The 18145-nt window shown below is 46.5% G+C and overlaps 1 protein-coding gene across 2 annotated transcripts in view; it reads left to right on the top strand.

The window, feature by feature from the left end:
• IARS1 (isoleucyl-tRNA synthetase 1) overlaps nucleotides 1-18145 on the top strand; it is a 261597-nt gene that overhangs the window by 96097 nt on the left and 147355 nt on the right. For both annotated transcript variants that reach the window (XM_059716041.1, XM_059716040.1), the window contains exon 15: nucleotides 15322-15448. In XM_059716041.1, coding sequence (XP_059572024.1) covers nucleotides 15322-15448 — 127 coding nt within the window. The remainder of the gene's footprint in view (nucleotides 1-15321; nucleotides 15449-18145) is intronic.

Below are 18145 nucleotides of genomic sequence, written 5' to 3'. Positions count from 1 at the left end.
TAAAGAGAATATATGTATGTGCTTCAGTATGACTTCAGCATGCAATTTTTACTACCATTGGGCCAATTAGGAATGTTAATAGCACTTAGCAGAGTCTCTGGGTTATGAAAGGTAAATATCTTTTCTTTTTTTCTGAATGGTTTTGTGTAAGTGTCATAAAATTGGTGAAAGGAGATGAACTTGATCTTAAGTTATCAAGCTGCTATATATTGTTGATAGCATATCAGTTGTGATGCAGTCTGCAGGAGCATTGCAGTCATGCTCTGAAATGTTTGTTGCTATGGGAACCAGAATAGGAGAAGGTGAAGGGAAACATTGCCATACCAACTGATTCAATATACTATTAATTTAACAAAGGTAGAGTTAAACATATAGGCAGAATGCAGAGAACATATAGGCAGAATGCAGTTTTCTGTTCATGGTAGCAACCCTAATTTTTTACATAGGGTAGATGACGTATGGGCCATAATAACATTGGCCATCTGTGAGTTAACGGATGGAAAGGCTTTTGCCCTCAGAATTCTGCATGTCTTTACAGAAGATGGAGTTTTTCCTCTTTCTTTGTTCCTGTTACTATCAGTTCCCCCACTAAGCAACTAAATTAGGTATATATTGGACCTAATTAGTGTCTAAAGGGCATGAGTAATCATCTATTTTTCTCTTTGAATTAAAACCATTAAAAATCAATTTGAGGCTGACTGAGTGAGGATTATTATAGGATAAATTAACATAAAGAAGATTTAAGATTTTAATTTTTAAAGCCAAGTTGTACACTTCCAAAAAATCCTGTAATAAATTTGACCTAATTTAAAAAAAAAAATTTATCCAAAACGTTTTTGAATTCAGGTGTTATGAGTAAAACTTCATTTTGTACAACTGAAGGCCTAATAATATTTACTTGGTAATATGTGCTGCTCTGCTAGCTTTTTTTTTTGTGGCTTCAGGCAATTTACATTTTGGTTTCTGTTTTTAGGGTGTGATGGGTGGATAATTTGTATCCTACCAAATAATAGCAGAGGAGTTGGACCAGGAACACACTTGCACTTGAGGTCTAAGCTTTAATCTGAGTTCTAGGAATGGAAGAACATTTCTGCAGTAGCTCAATTCTCATTTATGCTCTTTTTCTTAAACTTAAGATAATTCTCTTATTTTATTTCATGCTTGAAATTAGTCAAACTTTAAACCAGTTACAATTTAAAAAATGCAAGTCTTTCAGGTGGCACATAATCCCCAAAGATTTGTAAAAATTAATAATTGTCATAGGGAAACCATATTGAGAAGGTTATCTTACTGTGGCTTTCAGAAAAACATGGTGAATAAAAATAAATGGTTGACAACAAGTGAGGGAAAATTAATATACACTCCATTTTAAAGTTATATAATTAGACATGTAATTTCAGATAACATTTAATATTGTTTTGTGGCAATACAGCCGTATTTGGTACTCTGTGTCAGAGCTGATTTGGATCAGTGCCTCGACACAGTGGAACTTTCCAGCACAAGGCATGGTAAGGCAGGGGAATTCTCGGCATGGTGAAGAGTTCCGGCGTGGATAGAGTTCCCGCCGAGGATATGCAGATTTGCATAACATGATTGGCCGGTGTTAAATTATTCCCACATGGCGGCTGGCAATTGGCTCGCTAGCCGTATAAAAGGTTAGGGACGTTTCCGCCCTAGTTGGAGAACTCCGTTATTCCCCCTGGAGTGGGACTCTGGCAGTTTGATCACCTGCCAACAACTCCCCGTTGCCGAAGCCTTACGATGTATCCTCCGTGTTGCATGCCCGAGTTAGACCCGAGCTTCCTGGTCTACAAGAGCTCCTCGATTAGCGACTAGAGATTAGAATTGTTGCAACTACGATAGAAGTGTGAAGTCATTTCTTGCCTGCGCTGTATACGACTCTACAGTGTAAGTAAAGCCATCTCTGTTTTTTCCAACTGATATGTGTCCTGTCTGTGCCTAATTCCGCTCGGGTGATAAAGAGTACCCATCTGCCCATCACGGGATCGCAGCCGCAACCCCAGCTAGCGTTCCCGAGGATTCCCGATCCTCGGTCCCCCTCTCGGCCCCCACACTCTGTACTTAAATATTTGCACTGGTGTCTATAGAAAGACATGGAAATAATAGTTATAAGGCAGTAGTTCTGTATCCCATATAGAGAGGAAGAAAGAAAGGTGAACAAACTCATTTAGTGCTGCAGTCCACATCTGTGGAGTAGAGTAATGAGTTTAAATCAATATTTTGAATTGCAATTTGAGTACTGTAGAATGCTTTGGAATACATTTACAAGAAAGGAACAGCTGTCATAGTCTGCCTGTTGATTAGTTTTTATTTCCTTATTTTGGATTTGTTGGTATTCCTTTACCCCCTGTCCATCTTTCTTTCGGGGTGGAAGGATTAAAAACCAAAAAAACACTCCTTTTTCTAAATGATATTCCTCCCCCAAAATACTTCTGCATAGGGATGCAAGCTATCACCAGGAGTGTTGATTATCTATTTTAATTACTGTAGTGTTAATCCATACTTTGTGACTGAAACCCTTCCATCTTATCTGGTTTATATCCTCGAGATCTGTTGTACTTGAAAGATAAGGAAAATATTTTTCCTGTGGAGCTTAGCTGACTAAGATAACATTTGAAGGATTTTATAAGTCTTTGTACTTTTTGCCTTGCTTGTTTGCCAATTGGAATTTTTGGCATTAGACTCTTCACTTGGAAAAGGATTGGGGGGGGGAAGAAGGCAGAACCAAGGCAGTGAAAGAGGGAGAACAAACCTGTGTGGAACCTTTTAACACAGCAGGAGTAAGGCTATTCTTCAGTTATAATTTAATTGTGAGAATAGAAAAAACAAGCAGTCAAAACATGCTTGAGGGTTGAAAAAAAGCTGTTTGTTAAAAGGTTTGAGGATAAAGAACAGGGGAGAGTTTTTTTTGGTTTAGTATATATAAACTGAGGTAGGTCCACTCAAAATCTTTGTAGATTCAAAATCTGATTTAGCTAAGTCATATCACTTTTTCAGTTTCTCTACTGAAATTCAGTTCTTCACAGCTGTTCAACTTCTGAAATAGTATGCAAGTGGAAGTTTATGTAGATATCAGATTGGTACCAATATAAAGAAAATTTGCTGTATTGGGTATTGGCCTGATGGGGCCAATAATTTGGCCAATAAATGCTTGTGCTGCACACAGCTGCAACACAGTCAGGCAGCCAAAAGAGCTTGGCAGTGTGGAGACCTGCCTGCAGCTGGTCAGCTCGGTGTGGTGGAAGGGGTTTTTGGGGGGGAGGGGGGGGCAGATCAATGCCCCCTGCGGTGAGGGAGGGGGCAGGGGTAGGTGCTGCCTAGGTGGGGCAGGGGAGTGGGGCAGCTTCTGCCACTGCTTGCACCCTGGGGAGTGGGGGGGGGGGGCATGTGCCCCCAGATTTGCGTGGGGTAGGGTGGGCTGCAGTTGGGGCTGTGCAGGGCTCTTCTCAGTGGAGGCTGGGCTCGGAGCAGGCATTGGCAGCACTGGGAGGATGCTGGATCTACCCCAAATCTTGCAGCTGCTCAGCTCTCATCGTTGCTGTTGCCAGCCACCCAGCGCTGCCCCGGCTTTTCCCAGAGAGTGGGTGGAGGTTGGGCATTGAGCTGGAGGCGCGCTGGATGGCTGGAGGCAGTGATGCTGGGACTGGAGTGGTGGTGAAATTTGGGGTGGATGCAGCATCCTCTCAGTGCCGCCAGCACTTGCTCCAAGACCAGACCCCACCAAGAAGTCCTGGGCAGCCCCAGCTTCAGCCTGCCCTGCCTTTAGCCTGCCCTGCCCTGCACAGATCCAGGGGGTACCCCCCCTCCTCCCCCCCATGTCCTCCTGGGTTGCAAGCAACAGCGAGAGCCATGCCACCCCTGCCCCACCTGGGCAGTGCCTGCCCCGCCCTCACCGTGGGGGCGTTGATCTGCCCCCCCCACACCCATTCCTTTCCCCCTCGCCTTCCACCACACTGGACTTGCAGCTTCCTCCAGCTGGTGTCAGAAATCAGATTAGTATCTGCTGATATGCCTCGAGTATCAGCTATCGGAATTGGCCCCCAACATCTCTATTGGTGCCTCCCTATTTAACATACTGTCTGGGTTGCCAAGAAAGTAGAAATTGCTGTTATCCAACACTGCTCTAAAAACATGAGTCAAGAGCTTCATATCCTGCTGAGATGGCATTCTCCATAACCTTGCTAAATGTTTAAAAAAAATGAAATCCTAACAGTGTCATTTTGGAGAGAATTTTGAAGGTCAAAAATGATGCAAAAATTACATCTGGGGAGATGAAAAAACCTGTTTCCAACAGATAGCACTGGATGGGAAATTGCAGCTGGATCACTTCTAGGTCCCAATCAAAGGCAATGATTTATGGGGTTTTAACTTAAATCAAAAGTACCTGATGCTCTAATGTGGCCATTATGTTGGGAGACCTAAACTGTCATTGTCAGAGCTCTTAGATGTAAGTTGAGGTATGCTGGTAATTGTATCAAGTACCTGCTACATCATTTTCTCATGACAATCATCATCATGATCATTATCATCATCATATAGAATCATAGAATATAACTAAAGGATTTTGGAGCATATATAGGTTGTATAAATGGCTGAAATTCAGCACAGCTGGTATGTTGTGACTTGTGAAAAGTCTCAGTATTAGACATGCCAAAGAATATATTGTGACTTATTTCCTACTACAGTAAAATAGTAGTGGGGGGGAAGGGGCCTCTTCGAGTGGAGAGGATGCTTTACCAGCACACAGGGTGACAAGAGGAAGGGAAGCACAGGTAAGTATAAACGTCCGAGGAGCAGGAGACCACAACTGTCCTGGGAGTGGGAGGAAGGCACGAGCACCCTCAGGAGGCCTCAGGTGCCTCTACACTAATGCTCGGAGTATGGGGAATAAACAGGAGGAACTTGCCCTCAGAATAGCCAGTTCAAACCCAGACGTAGTAGGCATCACAGAAACGTGGTGGGATTGGGCAGTGGGAAAGAAGGGTGAGGGTGTGGCACTCTATGTCAAAGAGCAATACAAATCCTCTGCCAGCAAAATGGGGTCGGAGGAGGGGCAAGCTGAAGTGCTTTGGGTCAAGATACAAGGGGGTCACGGGGAGAGGGGTGTAACGGTGGGAGTCTACTACAGATCCCCCAACCAAGGGCAGGAGCTAGACCGGGAATTTTCGGGCCAGCTTGCAGAGGCACTTAAGGCAAGGGATGTAGTTGTCATGGGTGATCTAAATTACCCGGACATCTGCTGGGAGGAGCAGTCAGCCAGGTCGGACCATTCCAGGAGGTTCCTGGCCGAGATACAGGACCTCCACTTAACCCAGGAGGTGCACAGTCCCACCAGAGGAAATGCCCTGTTGGACCTGCTCCTGGCAACAGGCGATGATCTGGTAAGGGGCCTCCAGGTCCTTGACCACCTGGGTGATAGTGATCATCGCTTGCTGGAATTCATGGGTGACAAGGGCCTGCAGCAGGGCGGTAGCCCTAGACTTCAAGAGGGCCAACTTCAAGGAGTTGAGGAGATTAGTGGGAGAGGCGCTGGGGTTCTCTATGTCAGGGAAACTCAGTACCCAAGATGAGTGGTCGTTCCTTAAGGAGACGATACTCAGGGCCCAAGAGGTGGTGATCCCAACTAGAAGCAGGGGGGCAAGAGTGTCCAAAAGCCTCCCTGGCTCACCAAGGACATCCGGGAATGCCTGGTTGCCGGAAAGGCGGCGTACACCCAGTGGAAGGGGGGGTGGCAATCTCCAAAGAGGAGTATACCTCCACTGCTCAGGCCTGTAGGGGGGCTGTTAGGAAAGCTAAGGCAGACATAGAGCTAGGACTAGCGTCCAAGATCAAAGATGATAAAAAGTCCTTTTTCAAATATATAGGGAGGATGAAGAAGGCGCTGGGAAATGTGGGGCCCCTGCAAAATGTGCTGGACATTCTGATGGTCTCACCAGAGGAGAAGGCAGACCTCTTTAACAAATTCTTCACCTCCGTTTTCTTGTGCAGGGACAGGGACTCTCCCACTGTGATTCAAGATGGACTCGAGGGGAATGTTTCCAGACCTAAGGTTGAGGAGGACCGGGTTAGAGTGCTTCTGGAGGGGCTGGACGTGTTCAAGTCGGCAGGTCCAGATGCTCTCCACCCCAGGGTGTTGAGGGAGCTAGCAGGGGTTATTCCAGGGTCCTTGGCACGGCTTTATGAGCGCTCCTGGTGCTCAGGCCAGGTGCCAGATGATTGGAAGATAGCCAATGTGGTCCCCATCTTTAAAAAAGGGAGAAGGGAGGACCCAGGAACTATAGGCCCGTCAGTCTTACCTCAGTCCTGGGGAAACTCTTTGAGAAGATCATCAAGGAGCACATCTGTGACGGGCCGGCATTGGGGATGATGCTCAAGGGCAACCAACACGGTTTCATTAGGGGCAGGTCATGTCAGACCAACCTGATTGCCTTTTATGATCAGGTCACAAAAGCATTGGATGCAGGTGCCACCATGGATGTACTCTTTCTGGACTTCAGCAAGGCCTTTGACACTGTCTCCCACCCCATCCTCATTAAAAAAAACTAGGTGACTGTGGCATCACTGCCTACACAGTCAGATGGATTGTGAATTGGCTGAAGGGTTGTACTCAGAGGGTGGTGGTGGACGGGTCATATTCGACATGGGGGGAAGTGGGCAGCAGAGTCCCCCAGGGCTTGGTCCTTGGGCCCGCACTGTTCAATTTCTTTATCAGCGATTTGGACGACAGGGTGAAAAGCAACCTGTTCAAATTTACTGATGATACCAAAATATGGGGAGAGGTGGGCATGTTAGCAGGGAGGGAGAGACTGCAGAAAGACCCGGATAGGTTGGAGGGGTGGGCTAACAAAAACAGGATGCGTTTCAATACTGACAAGTGCAGGGTGCTGCACTTGGGCAGTAGTAACCAGCAGCACACTTATAAGATGGGAAACTCTCTTCTTGAGAGCATGGAGGCAGAAAGGGATCTTGGAGTCATTATTGACTCCAAGATGAACATGGGCCGACAATGCGAGGTCACGGTTGGCAGGGCTAACTGGACCTTATCGTGCATCCACAGGTGCATCTCAAGGAGGGCCAAGGAGGCGATCCTCCCCCTCTACGCGACACTGGTAAGGCTGCAGCTGGAGTACTGTGTCCAGTTCTGGGCCCCCCACTTCAAGAGGGATGTGGACAACATTGAGAGGGTCCAGAGGAGGGCCACCCGCATGATCTGGGGACTGCAGGGCAGACCCTACAACGAGAGGTTACAGGATCTGAACCTGTTCAGCCTTCACAAGAGAAGGCTGAGGGGGGACCTAGTGACTGTCTGTAAACTCACTAGGGGGGACCAGAAGGGTTTGGGGGAGACCTTGTTTCCCCTAGCGCCCCCCGGGATAACAAGGAATAACGGCCACAAGTTGTTGGTTTAGATTAGACAGCCGTAAGAACTACTTCACAGTTAGGGCGGCTAGGATCTGGAACCAACTTCCAAGGGGCTGGAAGGGGAGAAGGGAGGGACCCTGGCTCCTACCCTGTGGGTCTTTAAGAAGAGTCTTGATGCCTATCTGGCTGGAGTCATTTGAGCCTAGTTTTCTTCCTGCTGAGGCAGGGGGTCAGACCTGAAGATCTGCACGGTCCCTTCTGACCCTACTTCTGTGATTCTATGAAAATCTCTGTTATCCAGCATCCCCAGAGTAAGGGGATTGCCTTTTTAGTAAAAACTCTGGTTACTTGAAATAGCCTGGCAAAGTTTTCAGATAATGTGGAGTTGGGGTGGTGGCGGTGGCTGCACACAGAGCAGCAGCGGCTTAAGGTGCTGGGTGGCAGCAGCAGCTGCTGCATGCGTGCTTTCCCCCGCAGTTCCCCGGCGTCGCCTCCTGCCCCCCCAACCATGTCCCTCTGGCTGGCTGGAAACTCTAGTTAATGGAGTATTCCGGTTGGTTAAATACCAGATAGCAGATATTTTACTGTATAATGTTCTCTTTGTGGCTGGCCTCTTTTGAGAGATGATAGGCCTTAATCTTCAACTTTGGCAGTATTAGCCACATTTCACAATATTTTTTTTTGTGACCTCAAAGACACAGGTTAGTTTAAGGCAGTGGTTAGCCTTTCCAGCCTGTGGGCCAGAATGAAGCAGCTTCTTCCAGCTGCAGCACAGGGGATGTGCCCCTTTTCACTGCTGAAGCCCCATGTCTGCAGGCCAGATCCAATAGCTCTGTTGGTTGGATCTGTCCCATGTGTTATATGTTGCTGAACCCTGGTGAGAAATATGGATGGAAGGATGGCTTAGGGAGTTGTGTAAACAAGACTTGAAGCTGATGATCTGATGAGCAGAGATTTAGAGGGGCACCATGGAGGGATAGAGTGATCCATCTCTTACTGCTGCAGGGTGGAGGAGAAAAAAATAAATGAATAAGGCCTTATTTATCTGTCCTTTTAAGGACAGATAATGAAGAACTGACATCAGTTTATCTTTACTTCCCAAGACGATACCAAGAGCAGGGAAAACCTTCTGATTAAAGCTAAGGTGATTAATAGGTGGATTTGGGTGGTTTTTGTGAATGGAACAGTAGAGCAGTTTTCTACAGGGTCCATCTTGATTTTTTTTTTTCCTGGTTAAACTGTAGTTAGTGGACTTTTCCTTTATGTAATAGCAAGAGTATGTGGCTAGAAGGCCAGGCAGAAAGCTTAAGAGTTTTAACTCAATGTAGCTGCTGCTAGTTACAGCATCAAGGACAAATAGTGTTATGGTATGTTTGGACTACTCAGTGTCCAATATCAAATCCTGGTAAAAGATTGAAATAGAAGATGCTCTTGGTATTTTCTGACATGAAAAAATCTGAGGTATTAGCCAGTCAATTCTGTTGAAGCCAAATAAAAGGGACAGGGTTCCAATTTAGGAGTATGACGGGTGATTGGGAAGATTTTTGCTTATTTGTTTCCATTGGCGTAGTTGTAGAAGTTTTCACCCATTTCAATCAATAGGCTTTACAATATATGTACAGTGTATGAAGGTGGTATTGTTATACCTGAGTCATTGAAAAGCGAAGTTTTCCTTAAGAACAAACACATTTCCTTATTTGTTTGCTAAGTACTATAGGGATGAATTCTTATTGTGCTTCAGTCCATAGGTTACAGTCCTTTTATTTTGTTCTATCTTTTGCACTTGCATGCTGTTGACCCAAAAGGGTAACATGCTTTTACTATAAGTTAATATTATCCATTGAATATAAATTGCTTTCTAATGTTGCACTAGGCAATGACATTTTCTCTACAAAAAGAAAAATGTTCATGTCTTTTTGTAGGCCAAGGAAAGAGACAATTTCTAAATGATTTAAGCTTTCCTGGAGGTGTAACCATAGGGGTAGGGATGGGGGAGGGAAACAATGGGGCAAGAAGACTTTAATTTTTTTGTTTACGTTTTAAAGAAGAAAATGAAAACCCTTAGAATTTTAATGTTACCAGAAGATTATTTTAGCTCCTAGCCATGGTAAATGACACTCATCATTTCAGCTAATTGTGTTGTCTAACAACCTCTAAAAAATGGAAACTAGTTTAAAAGCACTGTTAAAAGAAGTTTTCCATGTTAGTTGGTAAAATGCTAATGTTTTTAATACAGTTTCCACTGATGAGTGAAGAGAAGGTTTGTTAAGGTCACCATGAAGTGTATCAGCAGTAAGTCCCACCTCTAAAATAATAGCTAAAGCCTGCTTAAAATTAAAAATGTCAGTGCAAGCAAGTTAATACCAAATAAACGTGTAAATGCTAAGTTTCTTTAAGCTGTTTCAGCCAGAGTTACTTATATTCCTGTTACAAATAAGAAACTATAAATGAGGTCATGGAAGGTGACTTTTGGAGACTGGTAGGAAAGCTTAAAAAAAAAAAAAAGACAAAATGACATACTGAAAGAACAAGTTAAGTGCTACCAAAAATTTGTTATATGCAAGGTAAATTCACTCTTACATGTTGGATGTGGTGGAAGACCACAGTCAGCTGCTTTGCGTGATGCATTGTGAGAGTGATACACACACTGTTTTGTAAAAGTGATAGAAATGGATTTGGGAGTCAGTACAGTTTAGGTCTTGGAATGTATCCCTATTTGTTACGTTGTAAAGTGGGTTCCCTCTGTGCCAGTGGTCTCCAACCGTCTTAGGCTAGAAATCACATTTGGAATTTAAAAGGAACTCGAGATGTACCCCCCCCCCCCCCACCAGCTGATAAGTCTGTGGGGAGGGGAAGGGAAAGGGCCATGGGGGGCGGGGGTGCAGATTGAGGTCCTAGCCCTAGTCCCCACTCCCACACTGATGGGGCCTCAATCTGCCCCTCCCCCCAGCAGCAGTGAGGGAGGGAGCACAGCTGATGGGGGCAGGGGACGGAGCTGCGAGTGCCTCATCTGGGGACATGAGGAGGGCGGAGATGGAGCCCTGTAGGGCACGGGGGTATGTGCCCCCAGATCTTCCCGTGGGGTGGAGCGGGATGGGCTGTGTGCTGTTCCTGCCGGGCTGTGCTCGGGCAGGTTGGTGGTGGTGCTGTGAGCAAGGCCATGGAGGGGAGCTGTAGCCCCTCCAACCCCCGCTCCCAGAGCCACAGCTGCCCACTGTAAGTGCAGCACGGGGCAGGCCCGGTGGGAACAGCCTGGCACAACCTTTTCCTTCTTCCCTGCCCCATCCTCCCCAGGACATGAGGGTCAGGGGGCTGGTGGGCACGGAGGAGGGTGGGCTGCAGCTGTGGGCTCGGAGGCTGTACCAGACTCTTCTTGCCAGGTCTGGCCCGCTCTGTGCTTGGGGTGGGGGGCTGCGGCTCTGGAAGCAGGGGTTGAGGGGAGCTCCAGCCCCTCTTTGTGGCCTTGCTTGTAGTGCCACTACTGCCGCCAGGCCCAAGCACAGCCTGATCGGGAACAGCCCATCCTGCTCTGCGGGCAGATCCAAGGGCATGTCCCCCCCAGAGAGGCTGCTTATGGCTCCGTCCCCCATCCCATGTCGGCTGTGCGGGGCCTGCCCCTGTTCCAGTCCTGCTACCTACCTCAGAGCTTCAGCAACTGGCACTGCCCCAGGTTTGCTGGGGCAACCCCCACATCTGTGTACAGCTCCCACTGCTGGCTGGGCTTTGTGCCCTGACCCTGCTGCATGTGCCTCCTGAGCCTCCGTCTCTTCCCTTCCCCACCAACTGACCTGCTGAGCTGAGGGAGGTGGTTGGTGACCACTGCTTTATACAAATTTGAGTTATGCGCCATTTTCCAGGAATGTATGTACAGCATAAAGCAAGGGAAACCTGTATGGTGTTTGATTGCATTTGGATGAATAAGCCCATCAGCAATTGTACTTCTTGATATGATTGTTCATTTTGAGCAATTGCTGATACAATTGCTCAATTTGTTTGCCTCAGTGTTGTATAAAAAGAGCAAATCTGGGAGTGTGTATGTTTTTAACCAATTATATAAACACATGTAATCAAAATTCAGACTAAGGTATTTGAAGTATATTATAATCTAGTTTCTCTCATTTTATAACTCTTAAAGCCTTCAGCAGTTGAAACTCATCAGCAAATCTTTGTATTGATTATCAAGTCTTGCAATTTCTGCTTCATTAACACTTCAATAGTGAAGTCTCTTAGATCAAGAAAAGGAAAGTTTTGTTTTGTTTTTTCTATACATCTGGATATAGAATGTTTTAACTTCTGTACATACAAAGGCTTTTTTGAGTTGCAGACATTTGGGTAATATGTAAATAGTTACTTAGCTGCTTCTAGTCTGAAATAGTTGGATGAGTGTTGGGGAGTAGAGCTAAAGGAGCACCTGCACTGTGGTGCTTTTGTGGGACTCGGATAAACTCAGGGATAGTAGAAATTTTATAAATATTTATAGCATATTTTTAAAGATGTTTGGCTGCCAAGTTTCTAACCGCCTTTGTCTTTTCAGAATTTAGGCTCCAGGGTTACCTAGGTGTTTTTAAACATTAGTCTTAATGTAATTTGAAAGGCCAGGCAATTCTGGATAGGTTTATATCTACAACTTTGTTATGCTGCTATTATTTTAACAATCTAATTTGCTTATGTATAACATTTTTCTTAAAACAGTATCTCTCAGTGCAACATTATTTTTAATAGCTTTTAGTAATACTGAAAGATTCTGAAGCTTGGGGCTAAAAAATGACCTTGCATTTGAGTTGATTCTGACTCATGGGAATCAACCTTAAGGAAATGATCCTTCGGGCACAGAGGGAGACGATCCTGATGTGAGGAAAAAGAGGGAAAGGGGCCAGGAGGCTTCCTTGGCTGACCAGAGAAATCCAGGGCAGCCTGTGGACTAAAAGGGGAGCATATAAAAAGTGGAAACGGGGAGAGATTACCAAAGAGGAGTATACCTCCTCTGCTTGCACTTGTAGGGAGGCAGTTAGCTGGGCCAAAGCTACCATGGAGCTGAGGATGGCATCCCAAGTAAAGGATAACAAAAAATTGTTCTTTAGATATATAGGGAGTAAAAGGCAGGCCCAGGGTGGAATAGGACCCCTGCTAAATGGGCAGAAACAATTGGTGATGGACAGGGGGGACAAGGCTGAACTCCTCAACGAGTTCTTTGCCTCAGTGTTCCTAAGAGAAGAGCAAGACAAGTCTCTCACTGGGATTGTAGAGAGGTAGCAGCAAGGCGCCAGACTGTCATGCATAGACCGTGAGATGGTGCAGAGTCACTTGGAGGAACTGGATGCCTTTAAGTCAGCAGGCCCGGATGAGCTCCATCTGAGGGTACTGAAGGCACTGGCTGACATCATTGCACAGCCACAGGCGGTAATATTTGAACACTTGTGGCACATGGGCCAGGTCCCGGAGGACTGGAAAGGGGCCAATGTGGTCCCCATTTTCAAGAAGGGGAGGAAGGAGGACCCAGACAACTATAGGCCAGTCAGTCTCACCTCCATCCTTGGCAAAGTCTTTGAAAAAATTATCAAGGCTCACATTTGTGAGAGCCCGGCAGGACAAATTATGCTGAGGGGAAACCAGCACGGGTTTGTAGCAGGTAGATCATGCCTGACTAATCTAGTCTCTTTTTATGACCAGGTTACAAAACGCCTGGATGCAGGAGTAGGGGTTGATGTTGTATACTTAGACCTCAGGAAGGCCTTCAATACGGTATCCCACACCATACTGGTAAACAAGTTAAGAGGCTGTGACTTGGATGACTACACAGTCCGGTGGGTGGCAAATCGGCTAGAGGGTCGCACCCAGAGAGTAGTAGTGGATGGGTCGGTATCGACCTGGCAGGGTGTGGGCAGTGGGGTCCCGCAGGGCTCGGTCCTTGGACCGATACTCTTCAATGTCTTCATCAGCGACTTGGACGAGGGAGCGAAGTGTACTCTGTCCAAGTTTGCGGATGACACAAAATTGTAGGGAGAAGTGGACAGGGAACAACTATAAGCAGACCTGGACAGGTTGGACATATGGGCAGAAAACAACAGAATGCAATTCAACAATGAGAAATGCAAAGTGCTGCACCTAGGGAGGAAAAATGTCCAGCACACCTACTGCCTAGGAAATGACCTGCTTGGAGGCACGGAAGCGGAAAGGGATCTTGGAGTCCTAGTGGACTCCAAGATGAACATGAGTCAGCAGTGTGATGAAGCCATCAGAAAAGCTAATGGCACTTTTCGTGCATCAGCAGATGCATGACGAACAAATCCAAGGAGGTGATACTTCCCCTCTATCGGGCGCTGGTCAGACCGCAGTTGGAATACTGCGTGCAGTTTTGGGCGCCGCACTTCAAGAGGGATGTGGATAATCTGGAGAGGGTCCAGAGAAGGGCTGCTCGTATGGTTAAGGGCTTGCAGGCCAAGCCCTATGAGAAGAGACTGGGGCACCTGGACCTCTTCAGCCTCCGCAAGAGAAGGTTGAGGCAACCTTGTGGCTGCCTATAAGTTCATCACAGGGGCACAGAAGGGAATTGGTGAGGTTTTATTCACCAAGGCGCCCCCGGGGGTTACAAGAAATAATGGCCACAACCAGCAGAGAGCAGATTTAGACTGGACATGAGGAAGAACTTCTTCACAGTTCGAGTGGCCAAAGTCTGGAATGGGCTCCCAAGGGAGGTGGTGCTCCCCTACCCTGGGGGCCTTCAAGAGGAGCTTAGATAAGCATCTAGCTAGGGTCGTCTGAACCCAGTACTCTTTCCTGTCTATGCAGGGGGTCGGACTCGATGATCTATTGAGGTCCCTTCCGACCCTAGCATCTATGAACACCTGGGAGTGGCATTAGCTCTTTGCACTCTTTCCTGGGATGAAAGCCAACTTTTTCTGGGATGAAAGGCAATTAACTCAAATTAACTTGTCCAAGAAAAAGTGTTATCCCAGGTGCTTCACAGATACTTGGATTGAATTAAACACTGTGTTCATTTTCACAGAAAATGAAAAATCGCTAGTTAACCAATGTTCTGTTTAGCATATCCAAATAGTCTTTCCTGGAGGCTTTCATCATCTTTGAATTCTGTGAATTTGTAGTTAAACAACTCTTAAAGCCCATTAATGACTTGAAACAAGTGAAGTCTAAAAGCAGTACTGCCACTGGTTACACTTTTTTTTGCGGGGGGGAGGGGGGGGGAAGAATTAGTGGCTGTGCTGAGAGTAAGGGAAAGCCATTGCTTTGTTCGAGAATCTGTTAGTCCAGAACTTTGTTTGTTCTCAAGAACACAAATTGTACAGTATCTCATACAATGATGATGTAAATGGTACCTTGACCCAGAGGGTAGAAAATGACTGAATGCTAAACAGCTGCCCACAATGTCTGTATGTAGCATTGTATGATGGCTCTGATACAAGATGTTAATGCATGAGAAAAACAAAACTCTAAACCATTGATGTTTTGGGAAAAATCTAAGTAGTATCAGCTTATTTTTATGGTAGAGGAGAGATAATGCTTTTTAGTCTTATTTTAAAAATTACTAGCAGGAGTTAAGACAACCAGGAGTTAAGAAAGCAGTAAACATACCAGTTACCTTCTGCACAGGTACAATAGATATCCATATGTTTAGTCAAACTGTATACAGATCTTAAGAAAATTACTTTGAATAATAAATACTCTTGCACTCATACAATCCATTTGAAAATCTAAAGGAAGGACAAAAATAGTTTTTTTTTTTTTTTTTCCAAAAGCCAAAAAGAAAATGATTAAAGTTTCTTGTTAATTTTATATCACTGCACTAGTCCAAGCATACCAAATTCTAACAATTAATCACTTCAGTTCAAAATGGTGGTATGAGTATGGCAGTTGCCTATTATCCTCCTGGAAGCCTTTGGTCAGATTTAATAAGCAAATTGTTTTTAATTTTCACTGCAGGGTTCCTGACTTTGTGAGAGAGAAGCGTTTTGGCAACTGGTTGAAAGAAGCCCGTGACTGGGCTATATCCAGAAACCGATACTGGGGAACACCTATTCCTTTGTGGGTCAGCGATGATTTTGAAGAGGTATGTAAGGCCTGTTATGTTTGTCCAAGGGAGTTCAGAAATAAATGGCTCCAACCACAAGTGTGGGAAAGTGCTGCCAGAATGTATTATACAAGCAGTCCTGGGACTTATGATGCAATCGGTTCCTGAAAACCATGTTTTAAGTTGAAACTTTGCAAGTCGGGACCAATTTTTCCATAGGAACAGTGTTACAAATGGGGAATTGGTTCCTTTATGACGGTTGATACTGTGTGCAGCTGGTAAGTGGTGGAAGGGGGGAGGGAAGGGAAGGGGCGTGGTGGAGGGCAGATCAACGCCCCCTGTGATGAGGGGGTGCAGATTGTCACAACCCAAAGTTGTGATTTTTTGTTTGTGCGCGCTTCGGCACTGCTAAATTATTTCCCGCCAATTTGTCGCTTTCTTTGCAAGGTAGAGTTCTCTGCTGCTAGAGGGAGCTCTGGTGCAACGGGGGATTTCCCGCCGGATTGCAGCTTCTTTGCAGTGTGCATCTCTTTCTTGCACCGTAGTGATACACGCTGTAAAGAAGTTCCTGCCATTTGTATTAGGATCCGCGCCATGTTATTGGCCGATTCCTAATTTAGGCACACGTGGCGGCTAGCGATTGGCTTGCTAGCCGTAAAAAAGGCTTGGGTAGTTTCCGCCCAAGCCGGAGGAGGGAGGAAGAGAGAGAGATTCTGTGTGAAGATCTCCAAGCGCTGTGGACCCGGTGTGCCTCCCCTAAGCAGGCAATAGAGGCAATAGAACCGAGCCTACGGAGCTTTCGCTTCTCGCCTCTCCCTGTCGCCGAGCGCAATCCTAGACGTATCCCTTTCCTGTAACTTCGGACCCGCGGAACCTAGCAAACTCCGGGGAAAACTTATCGGACCTGCGGAGCCTAAGTAACTCCGGGGAAACTTTTCGAACCCAACTTTACCGGACCTGCGGAGCCTAGCAAACTCCGTGGGAGCAATCGATTTGTCAGAGTCCTCCAACGAGGGTTCAAGCGGGAGCTGTGCCTGGAAACCTGTCCAGCCTACACCAATGCCATCTTTGGGTGTAAGTAAATAATCTTTTCAATCAACCATTACGCCTCCGTAACTAATTCTAACTCGCGTGTGCTAAACCGCCCCGCGGTTCTCTCCCGCCCCACGTGCCCGGGCTGCTGGCCACAGCCCATGTGCACCGAAGACGGGTCTGGTACGACCCCGGTTCGCTCCCGGCTTGCCCATGGCTGCCAGAATGGGATCAGAATCACCGCCGCGCATGGCGATGAGGGCGGGATCGGGGCCCAGCCCGCACACAGATCAACGCTCCCTGTGGGGAGGGGTGGATGGCGGCTCCTGCCGCTGTGCACTGCTTGTCTGGCAGCTCGACCTAGTGGTTCCCACCACTGTTCCCGCCACTGGTCCAGGAGGGCTTGAGAGGGGGTGTGTGCCCCCGGATCTGCATGGGGTGGGGCGGGCAAGGCCAGGGCTGCACTGAGCTGCACTGCAGCCCCCCATAGCCCCCGCTCTGCTGCCTGCCCTGTCCTGATCTGGGAGCATACACCCCCCACCCTCCATACCCTCCCACTGCTCACTCAGCTGGGACGGGCACAGGGTGGAGCCTCTGAGCTGCCTCTGGACAAGTGGCGTGCAGTGGCGGGAGCGGCGGGGCCGCCCCCGCCCCCCCCCCGGATGAGCTGAGGCTTTGTGGGCATGAGGGGGCATGCCCTCCCATGCCTGCCCCCCTCCCCCCCCAATGCCCTTCCGGACAAGTGGCAGGAGCAATGGTGGGAACTGCCTGTTGAGCTGCCAGATGAGCAGTGTGCAGCAGCAGGAGCTGCTGCCCCCCCACCGCTCCCTGCGCCTGCCCACCCCTGGCTGGGCAATGATTGCCCCAGTCCCTCCCTCACTGCAGGGGGTGTTGATTAGCCCCTCCCCCCTCCCCTTCTACAACTTACCAGCTGCACGCATATTGACCGTTATAAAGACAAAACCCACTTCGGAACATTGACATGGGGTGTCAATTTATAAACGTCACAAGTGAGTTTCCTTACAACTCAAAGTCGTAAGTCGAGGACTGCCTGTAAACAAAGTATGAATTAATTGCCATTAACAGATTCAGAAGTAACTTTTATATTCGCATGTGCTCATTCAACACGTTTACAGATCTCACAATACCTATTACAATGATAATTTAGTAATAGGTAAATTTAACTTTCAGAGATTTGCAGCTTGAAGTGGTCTACTGATGGTTCTTAAAATTGGCATGCAAAATGAGGAGTAGTAGTACACCTTTATTTTTCCTTTTGCTTTAAAATGGCAAGGGTTTTTTTCCTTGTTCTTTACAGTGCCTGGAGAGTTCAGCGAAATCATAACTTTTTGAGAGAATACTGAGCAATTGACAATAAAGGAATTTTTAGTTATTATTTTCAACCACTGATTTCCAATATTGACATTTAGAAGTCTGTGTTGAACTAATTTTAAGCAACATGAATTGTCTATGATCTTCTCTTGATAATAAGACCACCCTAGTACAAAAGTTTATGTAACATGTAAAAATATATAATATAGTGAAATATGTAAGCTTTTTTTTTTATAAGTTAACATGTCTTGGGGATAGTACTAAAGAGTACTTGCACTCTAACTCTACAAAAAAATAATTTGTGCAACTGGCAAGGCTGAAGTACCTGGTGTCAAAATACCAGGATTTTCAGTTTCTGTGAAAGTGAAAATA

This window comes from Alligator mississippiensis, chromosome 12, assembly GCF_030867095.1.
Source record: "Alligator mississippiensis isolate rAllMis1 chromosome 12, rAllMis1, whole genome shotgun sequence".
Taxonomy (NCBI): domain Eukaryota; kingdom Metazoa; phylum Chordata; order Crocodylia; family Alligatoridae; genus Alligator; species Alligator mississippiensis.
The sequence above is the reverse complement of the archived record's forward strand: the minus strand, read 5'-3'. Positions and strand labels throughout refer to the sequence as shown.